Below are 12748 nucleotides of genomic sequence, written 5' to 3' on the forward strand. Positions count from 1 at the left end.
AAAGTTTGAGGATTAAATTTGATATAATCAGCAAATAATATGACATTTCTAAATTTTTCATAATTTTCGAAAAAGTGTTTTCCGCTCAAATTTTTCAGGAAAACACTTTCCTGGAAATCAAGCCAAATTTTTCTTTGACTGAAAAGTGTTTTCCGTTGACTAACTTTTCTAATGGCAAACAAACACAGGAAAGTTTGGAAAGTGATTTCCCGGAAAGTGAATTCCAGGAAACAAAAATAGTTAGAGGGTAACTAGATTGGTGACCCACGTGGTGTCACGGATCGTACCAAATTTTTTAAACTTGAAAAATAATATTCAATAATATTAATCGGGTTAAAACCTTGATTAATTTAATAACTTGATAAAAAAAAGGCAGCAATAACAACAACAACAATAACAATAACAAATAAATTAAAAAAATATTGTCATGGTTAAAGTTAGTTAAACACGCGAAACTCGTGACTTGACACATGAGATTGCGATAACCTTGTAGAAGGATTATATCAACAAAAATTATATGTAAAAAATGGCTTAGGAAAAAAAAAGATTTAAGCCAAATCAACCTAATCTTTTAAACTCGTAACCCAAAATTATTAACAAAACTCCGATCAATAAAATATTAAGGGATGAAATCAATAAAGAAAGTTTCAATAAAAAAAAATTAAAAACAAAATAAATAGCAATCAAAAAAATAAGGATGAAATCGATTAGAAATAATGGCGATATCGAATCGCTAAATGAATACACTAACGTGATTTTCGGGTTTTGGAGGCATGGCAAGACTGAAAGAAGGTAAGAAATTACAAGGTCAAGCTCAAATAATCTAAACGATACAAACGTAACTGCAATCCTATGGTGCCAATACACTTGAGAGGTGTAGTTATCCTAAACCAAGGAACAATTTGATGATGATGATAATTTCCCACTGAAAGGAAACTATGAACTATTCAGCTGGTTTTGCAAACCAATGCCAACGACTGTTTGGTTCATCGGCAAAGATCTTTTTCTCATCGTTCAATGCGTGTTGCTTGGGTTCAACTCTTAACATAAGCATGGATTGATAGCAAAACTCTACTCTTCTTCCCCACATGTGCTCTTCTTTATGTACTGTGGGTGATTCAGATAAATTACAGCAGTGAGCCATGTCTTTGCTTGATGGGCTACCCAGACCCAAATGTATTCCAGATAGTGGAATGGGCCACTTGTAAAAGCGTCAAGCATCAGCACCAGACCAGAGACCCGACTACAACTTCAAAATCTTACCCTTCCCTTCTCTGTCAGAGAAATTCCGATTTTGTAAAGATAAAATCCTGCTAAAGCACGACGCTGAATCCCGCCAACACCCCCACCGTATTGCTAACTACTAATTTCTCTTGCTCTGTAAAATTTCATAGAATTTAGTGCTTATCTTTTGTCAAAAAGAAACAATGTTTGTAAAACTGCAATTAGATGCCCGTTGTTTTAACATATTGAGCTCCCCCAGGACCTCACCCATCACAGGAGCTTCAGTCTCCACAAACACAGGAGTATCACTTTCTCCACTAGAAAAGATTGAAACTGTCAAGAAACGCAGAGAGCAAAGCCTTCTTGAAATCCCCAATAGACGAATTCCCAAGAAGTTCAACACAGATCACAAACAGACTCCTAATAAACCTAGCTTCAATAAAAACCCAGATAGAGAACCGAGAAGTAACTCAAGGAATAGTACTCGAGTTGAAAATAAGAAGAGTTTTGGGGTTGGTTTGGAGAGGTTCGATGGTAATGGCTCGGTTGATAAAGCGCACACCAAATGTTCGAAGAAATGGGCATATTATGGAGGTTGTATTCCATCAATTTTGGAAGCTCTTGATACGATTAAAGACCTTGACGAGGCATTGAAGCCATGGGAGGATACTCTTAGTAACAAAGAGAGGAGCATAATTTTGAAGGAGCAGTCTAGCTGGGAGAGAGCTTTGGAGATTTTTGAGTGGTTTAAGAGAAAGGGTTGCTATGAGTTGAATGTGATTCACTATAATATTATGCTCAGGATTCTTGGGCGAGCGCGAAATTGGAGCCATGTTGAATGTTTGTGTAATGAAATGAGAATTAAACAGATTTTGCCTGTCAATTCTACATATGGTACTTTGATTGATGTTTATAGCAAAGGTGGCCTCAAAGAAGAGGCACTTCATTGGCTTAAGAAGATGAATGATCGAGGAATGGTACCAGATGAGGTTACTATGGGAATTGTTATACAAATGTACAAGAAAGCTGGCGAGTTTCAAAAGGCGGAAGAGTTTTTCAAGAATTGGACACTGGGTGAGTCTATAAAGCATGAAGGAACCAGTAAAGCAAGTGCTGGGGTGCAGAATGGTGTGCAGGTCAGTGTTTCTTTGAGCTCATATACATACAATACGTTGATTGACACTTATGGGAAGGCAGGGCAACTTAAAGAAGCATCTGAGACTTTTGCAAAGATGCTTAGAGAAGGTATTGTGCCAACAACTGTAACTTTTAATACCATGATCCACATTTGTGGTAACCATGGCCAGCTTGAAGAAGCGGGTTCACTTATGCAGAAGATGGAGGAGCTCCGATGCCCACCAGACACAAGGACGTATAACATTCTCATCTCCCTTCATGCGAAGCATGATAATATAAGCATGGCAGCTAGCTACTTTAAAAGGATGAAGGAGGCTAGATTAGTGCCAGATCATGTGAGTTACCGCACACTCTTGTATGCCTTCTCAATAAGGCATATGGTCAGTGATGCAGAAGACCTGGTGTCTGAGATGGATGAAAAGGGTTTGGAGATTGATGAGTATACCCAGTCTGCTCTGACTAGAATGTACATAGAAGCTGGGATGCTTGAGAAATCATGGCTTTGGTTCAGGAGATTTCATCTCATGGGGAATATGAGTTCTGAGTGCTATTCTGCCAGCATTGATGCATATGGGGAGCGCGGCCATATTTTGGAAGCTGAGAAAGTTTTCATGAGCTGCCAAGAGGGGAAGATGCTGACTGTCCTCGTGTTTAATGTGATGATTAAAGCATATGGGTTAGCGCAGAAATATGACAAAGCATGTCAGTTGTTTGACAGCATGGAGAGTCATGGTGTACTTCCAGATAGATGTAGCTATAGTTCTATCATACAAATTTTGGCTGGTGCTGACTTGCCAGACAAAGCAAGACATTATCTGAAGAAGATGCAAGAGGCAGGATTGGTTAGTGATTGCATCTCCTATTGTGCTGTGATCTCAAGCTTTGTGAAATTCGGTAAACTGGAAAAGGCTGAGGGGCTTTATAACGAGATGATAGGTTTTGATGTGAAGCCAGATGTTATAGTATATGGTGTACTGATAAACGCGTTTGCTGATGCTGGAAGTGTTAAAGAAGCTCTTGGTTATGTAGATGCAATGAAAAGAGCGGGTTTGCCTGGAAATACAGTCATATACAACTCCTTAATCAAGCTTTATACCAAAGTCGGGTACTTGAAAGAAGCAGAAGAAACATATCAGCTGCTTCAGTCGTCAGATTCTGGTCCTGATGCATATTCTTCAAACTGTATGATAGATCTCTACAGCGAACAGTCCATGGTCAAGCAAGCAGAAAAGATTTTTGAGAGCTTGAAGAGAAAAGGGAACACAAATGAGTTTACTTTTGCAATGATGTTGTGCATGTACAAAAGACTTGGGAGGTTTGAGGAAGCCACTCAGATTGCAAAACAGATGAGAGACTTGGGACTTTTGACTGACTTGTTAAGCTATAATAATGTGCTTGGGTTGTATGCATTGGATGGCAGATTCAAAGAGGCTGTGGGAACTTTCAAGGAAATGGTAGAAGCTTCCGTTCAACCCGATGATTGTACATTCAAATCTCTTGGAATTGTTCTGGTAAAATGTGGAATATCAAAGAAAGCTGTTAGCAAGCTTGAAGCAACTACGAAAAATGATTATCAGAAAGGTTTGCAGGCATGGATGTTAGCTCTCTCCACTGTAGCTGATATAGATGATGATTATGACGAGTAAATTTAAGTTGTAGTTATGGGCTGTATTCCTTTTCTCTTGCTTCTAATGTAGTGGAAGTTGCATACTGTTGTAACGTGTAATGGGCAAGATCAACAAAAGTGTAAAGTGTATAAAACCTGTACTTTCTGTATTTTTACTGTGTTGATAAAATATGTCAAATGTTCAACAAGGTGTGATTCAATTAGAGTTCGATGACGTCTCAATGGGGTTTCCATCTGTAGTCATTTTGGCTGGGAAACAGAGCAATGGAATTTCTGCAAGTCAGTGCCTGTGACCTCATCAGGTTTCTAATTCAATGGATCCTTCCTGTTTCAGAGATGAGGTAAAGAAATAGAATTTATCACATCAGCTGCATTAGTTTACTGCGTCTGAAATTTATTAATACCTTAAATATCATTTTTCAAATCATCCATCTGGTTGGTGCCTTTGACCTCAACTGTCAGTGTCTGTGCTGCGTAACAGCTACGTGCGGCATGCGTGAGAGTTGACTCCATTTACGTTTATTAAGCTATTGATTTCTACAACTCATCTTTTAGGGAGAGTTTAAGCCTTTCAGGTATATCTATTGTCTTCACCTTAATTACAACAGTTGAAATTGATCGACTGAGATCAATGAACCACAAGTGGTAACCTTACCAAAAATATTGAAAAATGCATTCCGAACATTAATGGTGAGTTGTGACATCAAACAATGAAAAATTCTTTTTCACAAACATGAAAACCATTGTTTTAAGACAAAAAACAAAAGCGTCACATCAAATTTATGGTTCTGTTGCCTTCAATTAGAGAATGTTACTGTATAATGGCAGGCAGTATTATTTTTAGCAGGCAGTCGCGTCTTTTCCGTGGGTGTTTGCTGTAAAACTTGCGTCTCCCCATTTGTGGACACACAACACAGTCTGTTTCAGTTTCAGAAACAAACAATGTTAACAACATCCTAGTATGCACTTCTAGCTTGTTCGTACATTGATAAACATCTGTACCTCTCTGTGTCTAGAGCTCTTCTCTGTTCATTTCAATTTTCTTTCCGTTTCAGAAAAGATTCTATAAAGAATATGGGACAAGTTCTTGGCTGCGTTCAAGTCGATCAGTATACTGTTGTCATCAAGGAAATCTTTCGAAAATATAACGATGTCTGGAACCTGGATGGCACTTTCTGCCTTGGTGTTTTGGTTGTCAGCTAGCCGGTCGCCTCTCTTTACTTGTGAAACAACTGGATGTTCATTGTGAAACCAAAACTAAGGACAAAGATTTTCTTACTGTGGTTGCTTCTGTTCAATACCGAGCCCTCGCAGAAAAGGCTGCTGATGCTTTTTATAAGTTCAGCAACACAAAAGAACAAATTCAAGCATATGTATTTGATGTTATATGGGCAAGTGTTCCAAAGTTGGACCTGTTTTCAGCCTTTGATGTTTGAGAAGTCATGGCTATGGTTCAGGTCTTCAGGAGATTTCATCTCCGAGGGATATGAGTTCAGAGTTCTATTCTGTCTACCTTGATGCTTATGGGGAGTGTTGAATGTTTTTGAATCTGATCTGCCGTGAGAGGAAGAAGCTGAGTATCCTCCGGTTAAATATGGTGATTAAATCTCAAGGGTTGGGGCAGAATCTCTGTTGTTTGACAGCATGGAGAATCAAGGAGGAGTTCCAAACAAATTAGCTCTAGTCCAATCATCCAGATATTGATTCGACTGGTGCTGACTTGCCACCCAAAGCCAAACATTTTCTGAAGATGCAAGAGGCACGACTGGTTAGTGATGGCGTCCCATATTGTGCTGTGGTCTCAAGCTTTGTAAACTAGGTAAATTAGAAAGGAGAATAAGAGCTGGTTTGCCTGGAAATAGAATCGTGCATAGCACCTCGATCAAGCCCTCTATCAGAGGTTGCTGCTTTGAAAGAAACAAAAGAAGACAAGCAAACTGCTTCCGTCTTCGGCTGCTGGTCCTGATGCGTATCTCTTCAAATTGTGCGATAGATTGCTGCAGCAAACTATCGATGGTCAAAACAAGCGCAATATTTATATTTTTTAAAACTTGAAAAGAAAAGGGACTTTAATGAGTTTACTTCTGCAACCATGTTGTGCTTGTGTAGAAGACTTGAGAGTTGAGAGGGCCGAGGTCCGAGGAAGCCATTCAAATTGCAAAACACGTGAAAGAATTGGGACCTCTTGCTTCTTGAGCTATAGTAACGTGCCTGGGTTGTATGCATGGGATTGGATAGAAGATTCAAATTGGCAGTGTGGACTTTCAAGGAAATGGCAGAAGCAGCCTTTCAACCAATGATTGTAAATTCAAATTACTAAATTGTTTAAATAAAACGTGGAACATCAAAGAAGCCTGCTGACAAGTGGGAAGCAACAACGGAGAAGGATCATCAGAGTGGTTTACAGGCTTGGATGATAGCTCTCTCTACTTTAGCCGAGGTAGATGATAATTGATGATAATTAACATCTCACCAAAATTTCGGTGGAAAAATTAAGCTGCGGTCACAGGTTGCACCCTCGTTTTCTTCAAACAAGAAAGATGTCATAAAAAAAAAAACAAATTTTAAATTATTAGTTTTTTAGAACAAATGCGATTTTTTTCCCTTGTTTTTTAGAAGGTGTCACATTCAATGAGCGGGAGTCTCGTGACTTGCAGGGATTTCATCGGTGTTTGTTTTTTCTCGCCAGTGACCTTACCTGGCATTTAATTCAATTGATGAATGTCTAATCAACAATCAATGGTGTTAGCAGTAAGAAGTTTCAGGGTTCATGATGCTAACACTTGGAATCTGAGAATCTGTTTCCTGCTACAGAAATCTCGAGTCTCATAGAATTGACAGTTGACAATGCTATGCCAACTGAAAGGAAAATCAACTGAAATGGAAGATGACGCCATGCCCACCAATAATGAAATAGCAGGCACCGTCTATACAGTTCCTGATACAAAAAAAAATCTTGCATATTGTCAAGCGCTGGTTTTGTGCCATGCCAAATCAAAGAACACAGATATACATTAGAGAATCGAAAGGCAAACAAAGAGAATTAAACCCAACTTAATTGAGATCATCACATTTACAAGTTAACTAGCTTAAGCCAGGAAATTAAGATCACAAACCAAGCTAACACACAAGTAAATAGTGAAAATTATTCTACAACTGAAAAAAAATAAAATTCATGTACAAAGATCAGCTAATGTTTTCCATTCCCAAATAGAGCAATAATAACCATACAAGCATCCACCGAGATCAGGTAATTAGGCTCACTGTTGGTAGAAACATGCTCGAATCTCCTAAAATCCCATTGAAGAACAACATGAACCTCTCTTCACATAGCATCATCATTCCATTGAAGCACAACATCTCCAAGCCCTTCTTTCAGTTCTCCCCAATGAAGGTCCTCAAATTCCACCCCACCACGCTCCACCACCTTAACTTCCACCACCAACAGCTTCTCCACTATTTCCCACACCTCAAACACCAATCCCACCCTCCCTTTCCCCAACCCTATAGCACCCCCAACCATTCCTTCCTCCACTATATATCCCAATCTCCCTCCAACCTCTCTCACTCTCTCCGTTACTCTTTCCACCGTTTCGCTTGATGTAAATCTTCTATCCCTCGCGTGTTTAACCTCAAACAACCCTGACAAATCCAACCCTGAAGACAGAGATATTAAATCAAACGCATTAATGCCCCCAGCCGCACTCTTATCAAATTTACAATATTCTTTATAATCCGACTCGAACACACTACTTTTAGTTGGTAATTCAAACTTCTTCAAAAACCAAGGATGTTTCATTAACGCTTCTATGCTCATTCTTTTATTAGGATTCGGGTCGAGAAGTTGGTTTATAATCGATTTAACCGACTTTGGTAAACAAGAAGGCAATTGATATTCTCCTTTACGAATTTTCCTGTACATAACTGCAAGATTACTGTCATCAAAAGGCAAGGAAGCCGATAATAAAAAGAACAAAATGACCCCACAAGACCAAGCATCCGCTTTAGATCCGTCGTAGCCCCGCTGCGCCATAACTTCCGGTGCTGTGAAAGCCGGAGTCCCACAAGCCGTTTGAAGCATAAAACCACCATTAACACATCCATTCTTTAACGCCGAGAGTCCAAAATCAGATATTTTTAAATTACCTTTACCGTCAAGGAGCAAATTATGAGGCTTGATGTCGCGGTGAGAGACACCATTTTGATGGCAGAAGTGGATGGCAGACACAAGTTGTTGAAAGTAACGACGTGCGGCTGGTTCTTTAAGTTTGCCCATCTTCCGGATCTTAGAGAAAAGATCGCCTCCCGAGGCAAGTTCCATGACGAGGTAGATTTTGGTTTTCGTAGCCATAACTTCGTGGATCTTGAGAACGTTTGGGTGGTGTTGGAGGCGGTGCATGGCTGAGATCTCGGAGATAATGCGGGGTTCCATGGCAGCATCGGTTTTTGTTTTGTCGATGATTTTGATCGCTACCAGCTGTGTCTTGTCGGATAAAGAACGGGCTGCATACACTTTTGCAAAGCTGCCACGGCCTAATAATCGGCCTACTTCGTATTTGTTGAGAAGTGTGGTCGGGACCGAGGAGGTTCTTTGTAGTGGTTGCGGCGGCAGGGTTTGTGGTGGTGGTTCCATGTCCCTTGGGTTGATGGGCGGAGGGGGTGGGGTGGAGAAAGAAGGGGGTGGTGGTCAGCAATCAACCCAAGAAAGTACGGGACAGGCTTTTACTGGTGCAGAGGCTTGGTTTTATAAGGGGGCGATCGTGTGCCAGTTGGACAAGTTTGTCTCGTTTAGGAAACTAGAATTCAGTTGTATTCTAATTTTTTTTGTGCTTGCATTTTTTTTCATTATTATTATTATTATTATTTTATTTTATTTTATTGCACAAAATATGACAAAAACATTGGAGTTACAACACAATGCTTGAAATTTTCGTTCTTGGAGCTTCGCATGGAAGCTGTCGTTTAATAGTTGATAAGTATGGAATCTTATTAAATAATTAAAAGAATGGAAATTCATATTGTATTCTCAAATATATATATATATATATATATATATATATTTTAATGTGGATGTCCGGGTCAGGTTGCACATACCTTAACTAATCTCACGGTCCTGAAGTTAACGACCATGTAAGCCTCCAGTGATTATCATATTAGCAACTATATGACTTGAATACGAAACAATAGAAAGAGCAAACTTATTAATTTTAAATTTTTATCATTGGATCACCTACTAAATGGTTAGATATTTTTTTTTAATACATACACATATCAGTCTTATTTTTACCAAATCAATCCTGTTTCGAAAGAAAAGTCTTATTAATCAAAGAAATCATTCATGTATTATCATTATTGTGTCCAAAGTATTAATTATTCTTTTTATAAAACACCATTTTCTTAATAATATTTGTCTATAAAGTAGTTGGATTAATCGAATTGAATTATAATATCATTGATGTGAAGTTTTTGTAGTGTAATGTTAGTTTGATCAGATTCAATTATTATATATGTTTTTATTATCTTATGATATTGTATGGGGTTGGTGATTCAGCTCGTCGATAATGACAAATTCAAAGGTCAAGTTGATTCTTAAAAAAGGACAATTAGTGTTATTACATAGACGTTTAAACTAGTTTTCAGTTACTCGTTTATGTTACTGTTTGGATTAAAAAAATTTAATGTAACAAAAACATATTAAAACTGTAGAAAATTATATGATAATGTTATTTAACCTAGTTTAACCTGTCAATTTTAAAATCTTTTGGTAATGTGTGAGAACTAATCGATTTAAAAAGCATTTGGAAACGCGGTTCAACCTGCGTTACCAAAAAAATTGAATTTTGTTTTTTTGCTAAAATTTAATATGGTTTATACGTGTTGGATCGTTTTGATGTGCTGATGTCAAAAATAATTTTTAAAAAATAAAAAAACATCATTGGCATGCATTTTGTCACGAAAGGTTATTTGAAAAGGACTCGCAACCACACTGCCAAACACGCTCTTAGTTGATCCATAAACAACTTAATCGACCGGTAAAAATATTTTAAAAATAAATTGAATAAAAAAGATAATATTGATAGGAAAAAATATTTGATAACTCAACAACTTCCTACTCATATAATATTTAAAATCAAACCTTGTAGGAGTTGACTAGACGTGACATAATCAACCTGACTAGTCAAAAAATAACTCGACCAACTAGTAAAAAAAGTTTGAGGATGAAGTTGAGGGGAAGAAAAAGCTAAAATTGATAAGAAAAAAAATCTATTGACTCTACTGATTTTCTAGCTTGGGTTTAAAATTAAACTATGTGGGAGTTGCTTTAGCATGATTCAATCGACTTGTTCGATTTAAAAATAACCTGATAGATTGTTAAAAAATTCTAAAGTTAAAATTGAAGAAAAAAAATAATGAGATTAGAAAAAAAAAGATTAAATTGAAAAAAGAAGAACCTTCATTGATCATATTGTTACGATGAATCTGATCAACAATGATCAGGGAAGCTCCGCAAACTTTCCCATGTTTTTAGTCGGCAAAGCCCGTAGTGTTCGAAACTTACCCAAAAAAGTAAGAAAAGAACACAGCAGATATTTAGCTAGATAATAGCAAGAAATAGAGTCGGTGATGCATCCAAGAACGCTTTTTCCTTCAAGGTTGAGTGCCGAAAATGTGAAAGGGACTCCACCACTTTGAACCATTAAATATCTTTAATGACTACGAGACGCCAAAAGCAAAGTGCCTGCGCTTATCATGCATAAAATAACATATCATTTCACTGTAAGGAAAAAGGGAGTCGAGCCAGCTCACGCTCATCCATCGTCTTAAACGAGTAGAAAATCTCACGGATCCCTGACTTTTCCTCCATGGGAGAACCTGCTGGGATGCTCAAAGCATCTTAATCATCAGCAGGGTTTAACTGGCTCTCACTAACAAAAGCAAAGAAAAGACAGCCATGGGGTATTTTCATTGGAGGAGAGTCTCTATTTTGTGCAATTTGCCTCCTTTTAGTCAATTTAGAATTCTGGCATGGGCCTCCATCGAGCCACCTTCAAATCTTTCAAGAAATTGCAACTGCATATTTTTTCAATCTTTCAAGAAGTTCAACTCTAATTTGTTTTTATAATATTTTAAAAAATTAAATTCCATTTAAAATTGAATTTTTATCGTTTAACAGAGCTACAAACAGAGTACATGATCCCGTGAGGTCAAACGAATCATTTTTGCTAGATTCCCATTGGTACTCGCACCATTTGACTTCGTCCTGAAGGCAGCAACGGCAGGCAGGCTGACAGCTGAGCTGGAGCCCGTGGATCCGTCACGTTTGGTGGCGTGCGCTAAGAAGTTGTGGGCGTTACTACTGTGTTGAGTTGGACGGTTATTGACGTGCCACGTCGGCAAATTCGTGCCCTGTAATTTTTTTTGGGCCGGGGTTGTGGGGCCGCAAGTCAAAAACACGAACCCATACAGGCGAGCTTGAAATTAATTAGGCAGGAAATATAAGTTAAATTAATTAACCTAAAGAAACGAAGCACGCATGCTCTTCACAAAATGAAAACAATTCCCACCTATGAAGGTTGAGGTCATAGATGCGTTAAAATTAGAAATTTAAGTTATTTTATTCTTCGTCGTCGCATGTGTCTTGCTTGGTACTTATCTAATGGATTAGATAATGACTAGATAATAGATAATGATGATTGTTTTATAAAATATTTTTTATTTAAAAATATATTAAATTATTTTTTATTTTTTAATTTATTTTTAAAAAACTATAGTCATTATACACACCTGAAGAGACGAAAGTCACACATGTTTGAGAGTTTAGTACGCAGAAATTGTTTTTTAAAGTGTTTTTTTATTTAAAAATATATTAAAATAATATATATTTTTTATTTTTTCAAATTTATTTTTAATATAAACACATAAAAAAAATCTAAAAATGCATAAAAAAAATAACTTAAATAAAAAATAATTTTATTTTTGTTATAGAATAATATAAATCATATACTAAGACCTCACACCTAACAGTTTAAGTTATTAGGTTGAGATTGTTCTTTGACATGGTATCAGAGCCTTGATGACCAAGTAAGCACAAGTTCGAATCTTACCATTTCTATTTATTTAATAATATAAAGTGTTTTTACTTGAGAAAATATGTTAGAGAATAATATAAATTATATTTTAAAATCTTACCTAATAGGTTAACCTATTGGGTTGAGATAGTTTTTTTTCGGTTTTAAATATGGTAGTACGCAATGTCAAAGACCTATGCATGCATGTACTTGAGCTGGTGACAATATTTGCAATAAGATATCGGCAGGTCGCCATAGAAGGATATACCAAGGATATAACACGAGCTAACAAATTGGTTTTTGACTCTGAGTGACTTTTAAAAGATTATTAAAAAGGGAGCAAAAACTGTTCTTTAGCTATTAACGTCCTTAATAGACAAGTAATTATTCCTTTCGCTAATTTCCAGGTATTTGCCCTAAGAAAATCCAATTGATTAGAGATGTTAAATTATTGGTAGATGGGAAATAGATCTGACTGGACTTACCTCTACCAATAATACGTCCACGGTGAATAATTAACAACGTGGAAATTTTATAATCATATTATTTACATATTTTATATATCAGTTTTAATTTTACCATTTGTAACAGATGGTTGAACTTTTTTTTTTATTCGAGGAAACACCATTTTTTTTAAATGTATTTTGTAGGTTTAGGTGAGCGAGTAAAAACTCTGACTATCCCAAACTCT

General features: G+C 37.0%; 2 protein-coding genes and 1 long non-coding RNA gene across 3 annotated transcripts; 1 reads left to right on the forward strand and 2 right to left on the reverse strand.

The window, feature by feature from the left end:
• Positions 1-839: 839 nt before the first annotated feature.
• On the forward strand, positions 840-4176 carry LOC18102493 (pentatricopeptide repeat-containing protein At3g23020-like). The gene has a single exon (XM_024609746.2). The coding sequence runs from the start codon at positions 1428-1430 to the stop codon at positions 4005-4007; it is 2580 nt and encodes an 859-aa protein (XP_024465514.2). The 5' UTR covers positions 840-1427; the 3' UTR covers positions 4008-4176.
• Positions 4177-4537: 361 nt separating this feature from the next.
• LOC127905820 (uncharacterized) lies at positions 4538-6521 on the reverse strand. The gene is made up of 2 exons (XR_008060268.1): positions 6071-6521; positions 4538-5985 (listed from the first exon to the last, which is right to left on the reverse strand). It is a non-coding gene; the product is annotated as an uncharacterized LOC127905820 (long non-coding RNA).
• A 507-nt stretch (positions 6522-7028) lies between these two features.
• On the reverse strand, positions 7029-8710 carry LOC7474164 (CBL-interacting serine/threonine-protein kinase 4). Its single transcript, XM_002315706.4, has one exon. It carries the CDS (start codon positions 8619-8621, stop codon positions 7314-7316), a length of 1308 nt encoding a protein of 435 aa, XP_002315742.1. The 5' UTR covers positions 8622-8710; the 3' UTR covers positions 7029-7313.
• Positions 8711-12748: the final 4038 nt, after the last annotated feature.

The sequence above is a fragment of the Populus trichocarpa genome, chromosome 10 (assembly GCF_000002775.5).
Source record: "Populus trichocarpa isolate Nisqually-1 chromosome 10, P.trichocarpa_v4.1, whole genome shotgun sequence".
Classification (NCBI taxonomy): Eukaryota; Viridiplantae; Streptophyta; class Magnoliopsida; order Malpighiales; family Salicaceae; genus Populus; species Populus trichocarpa.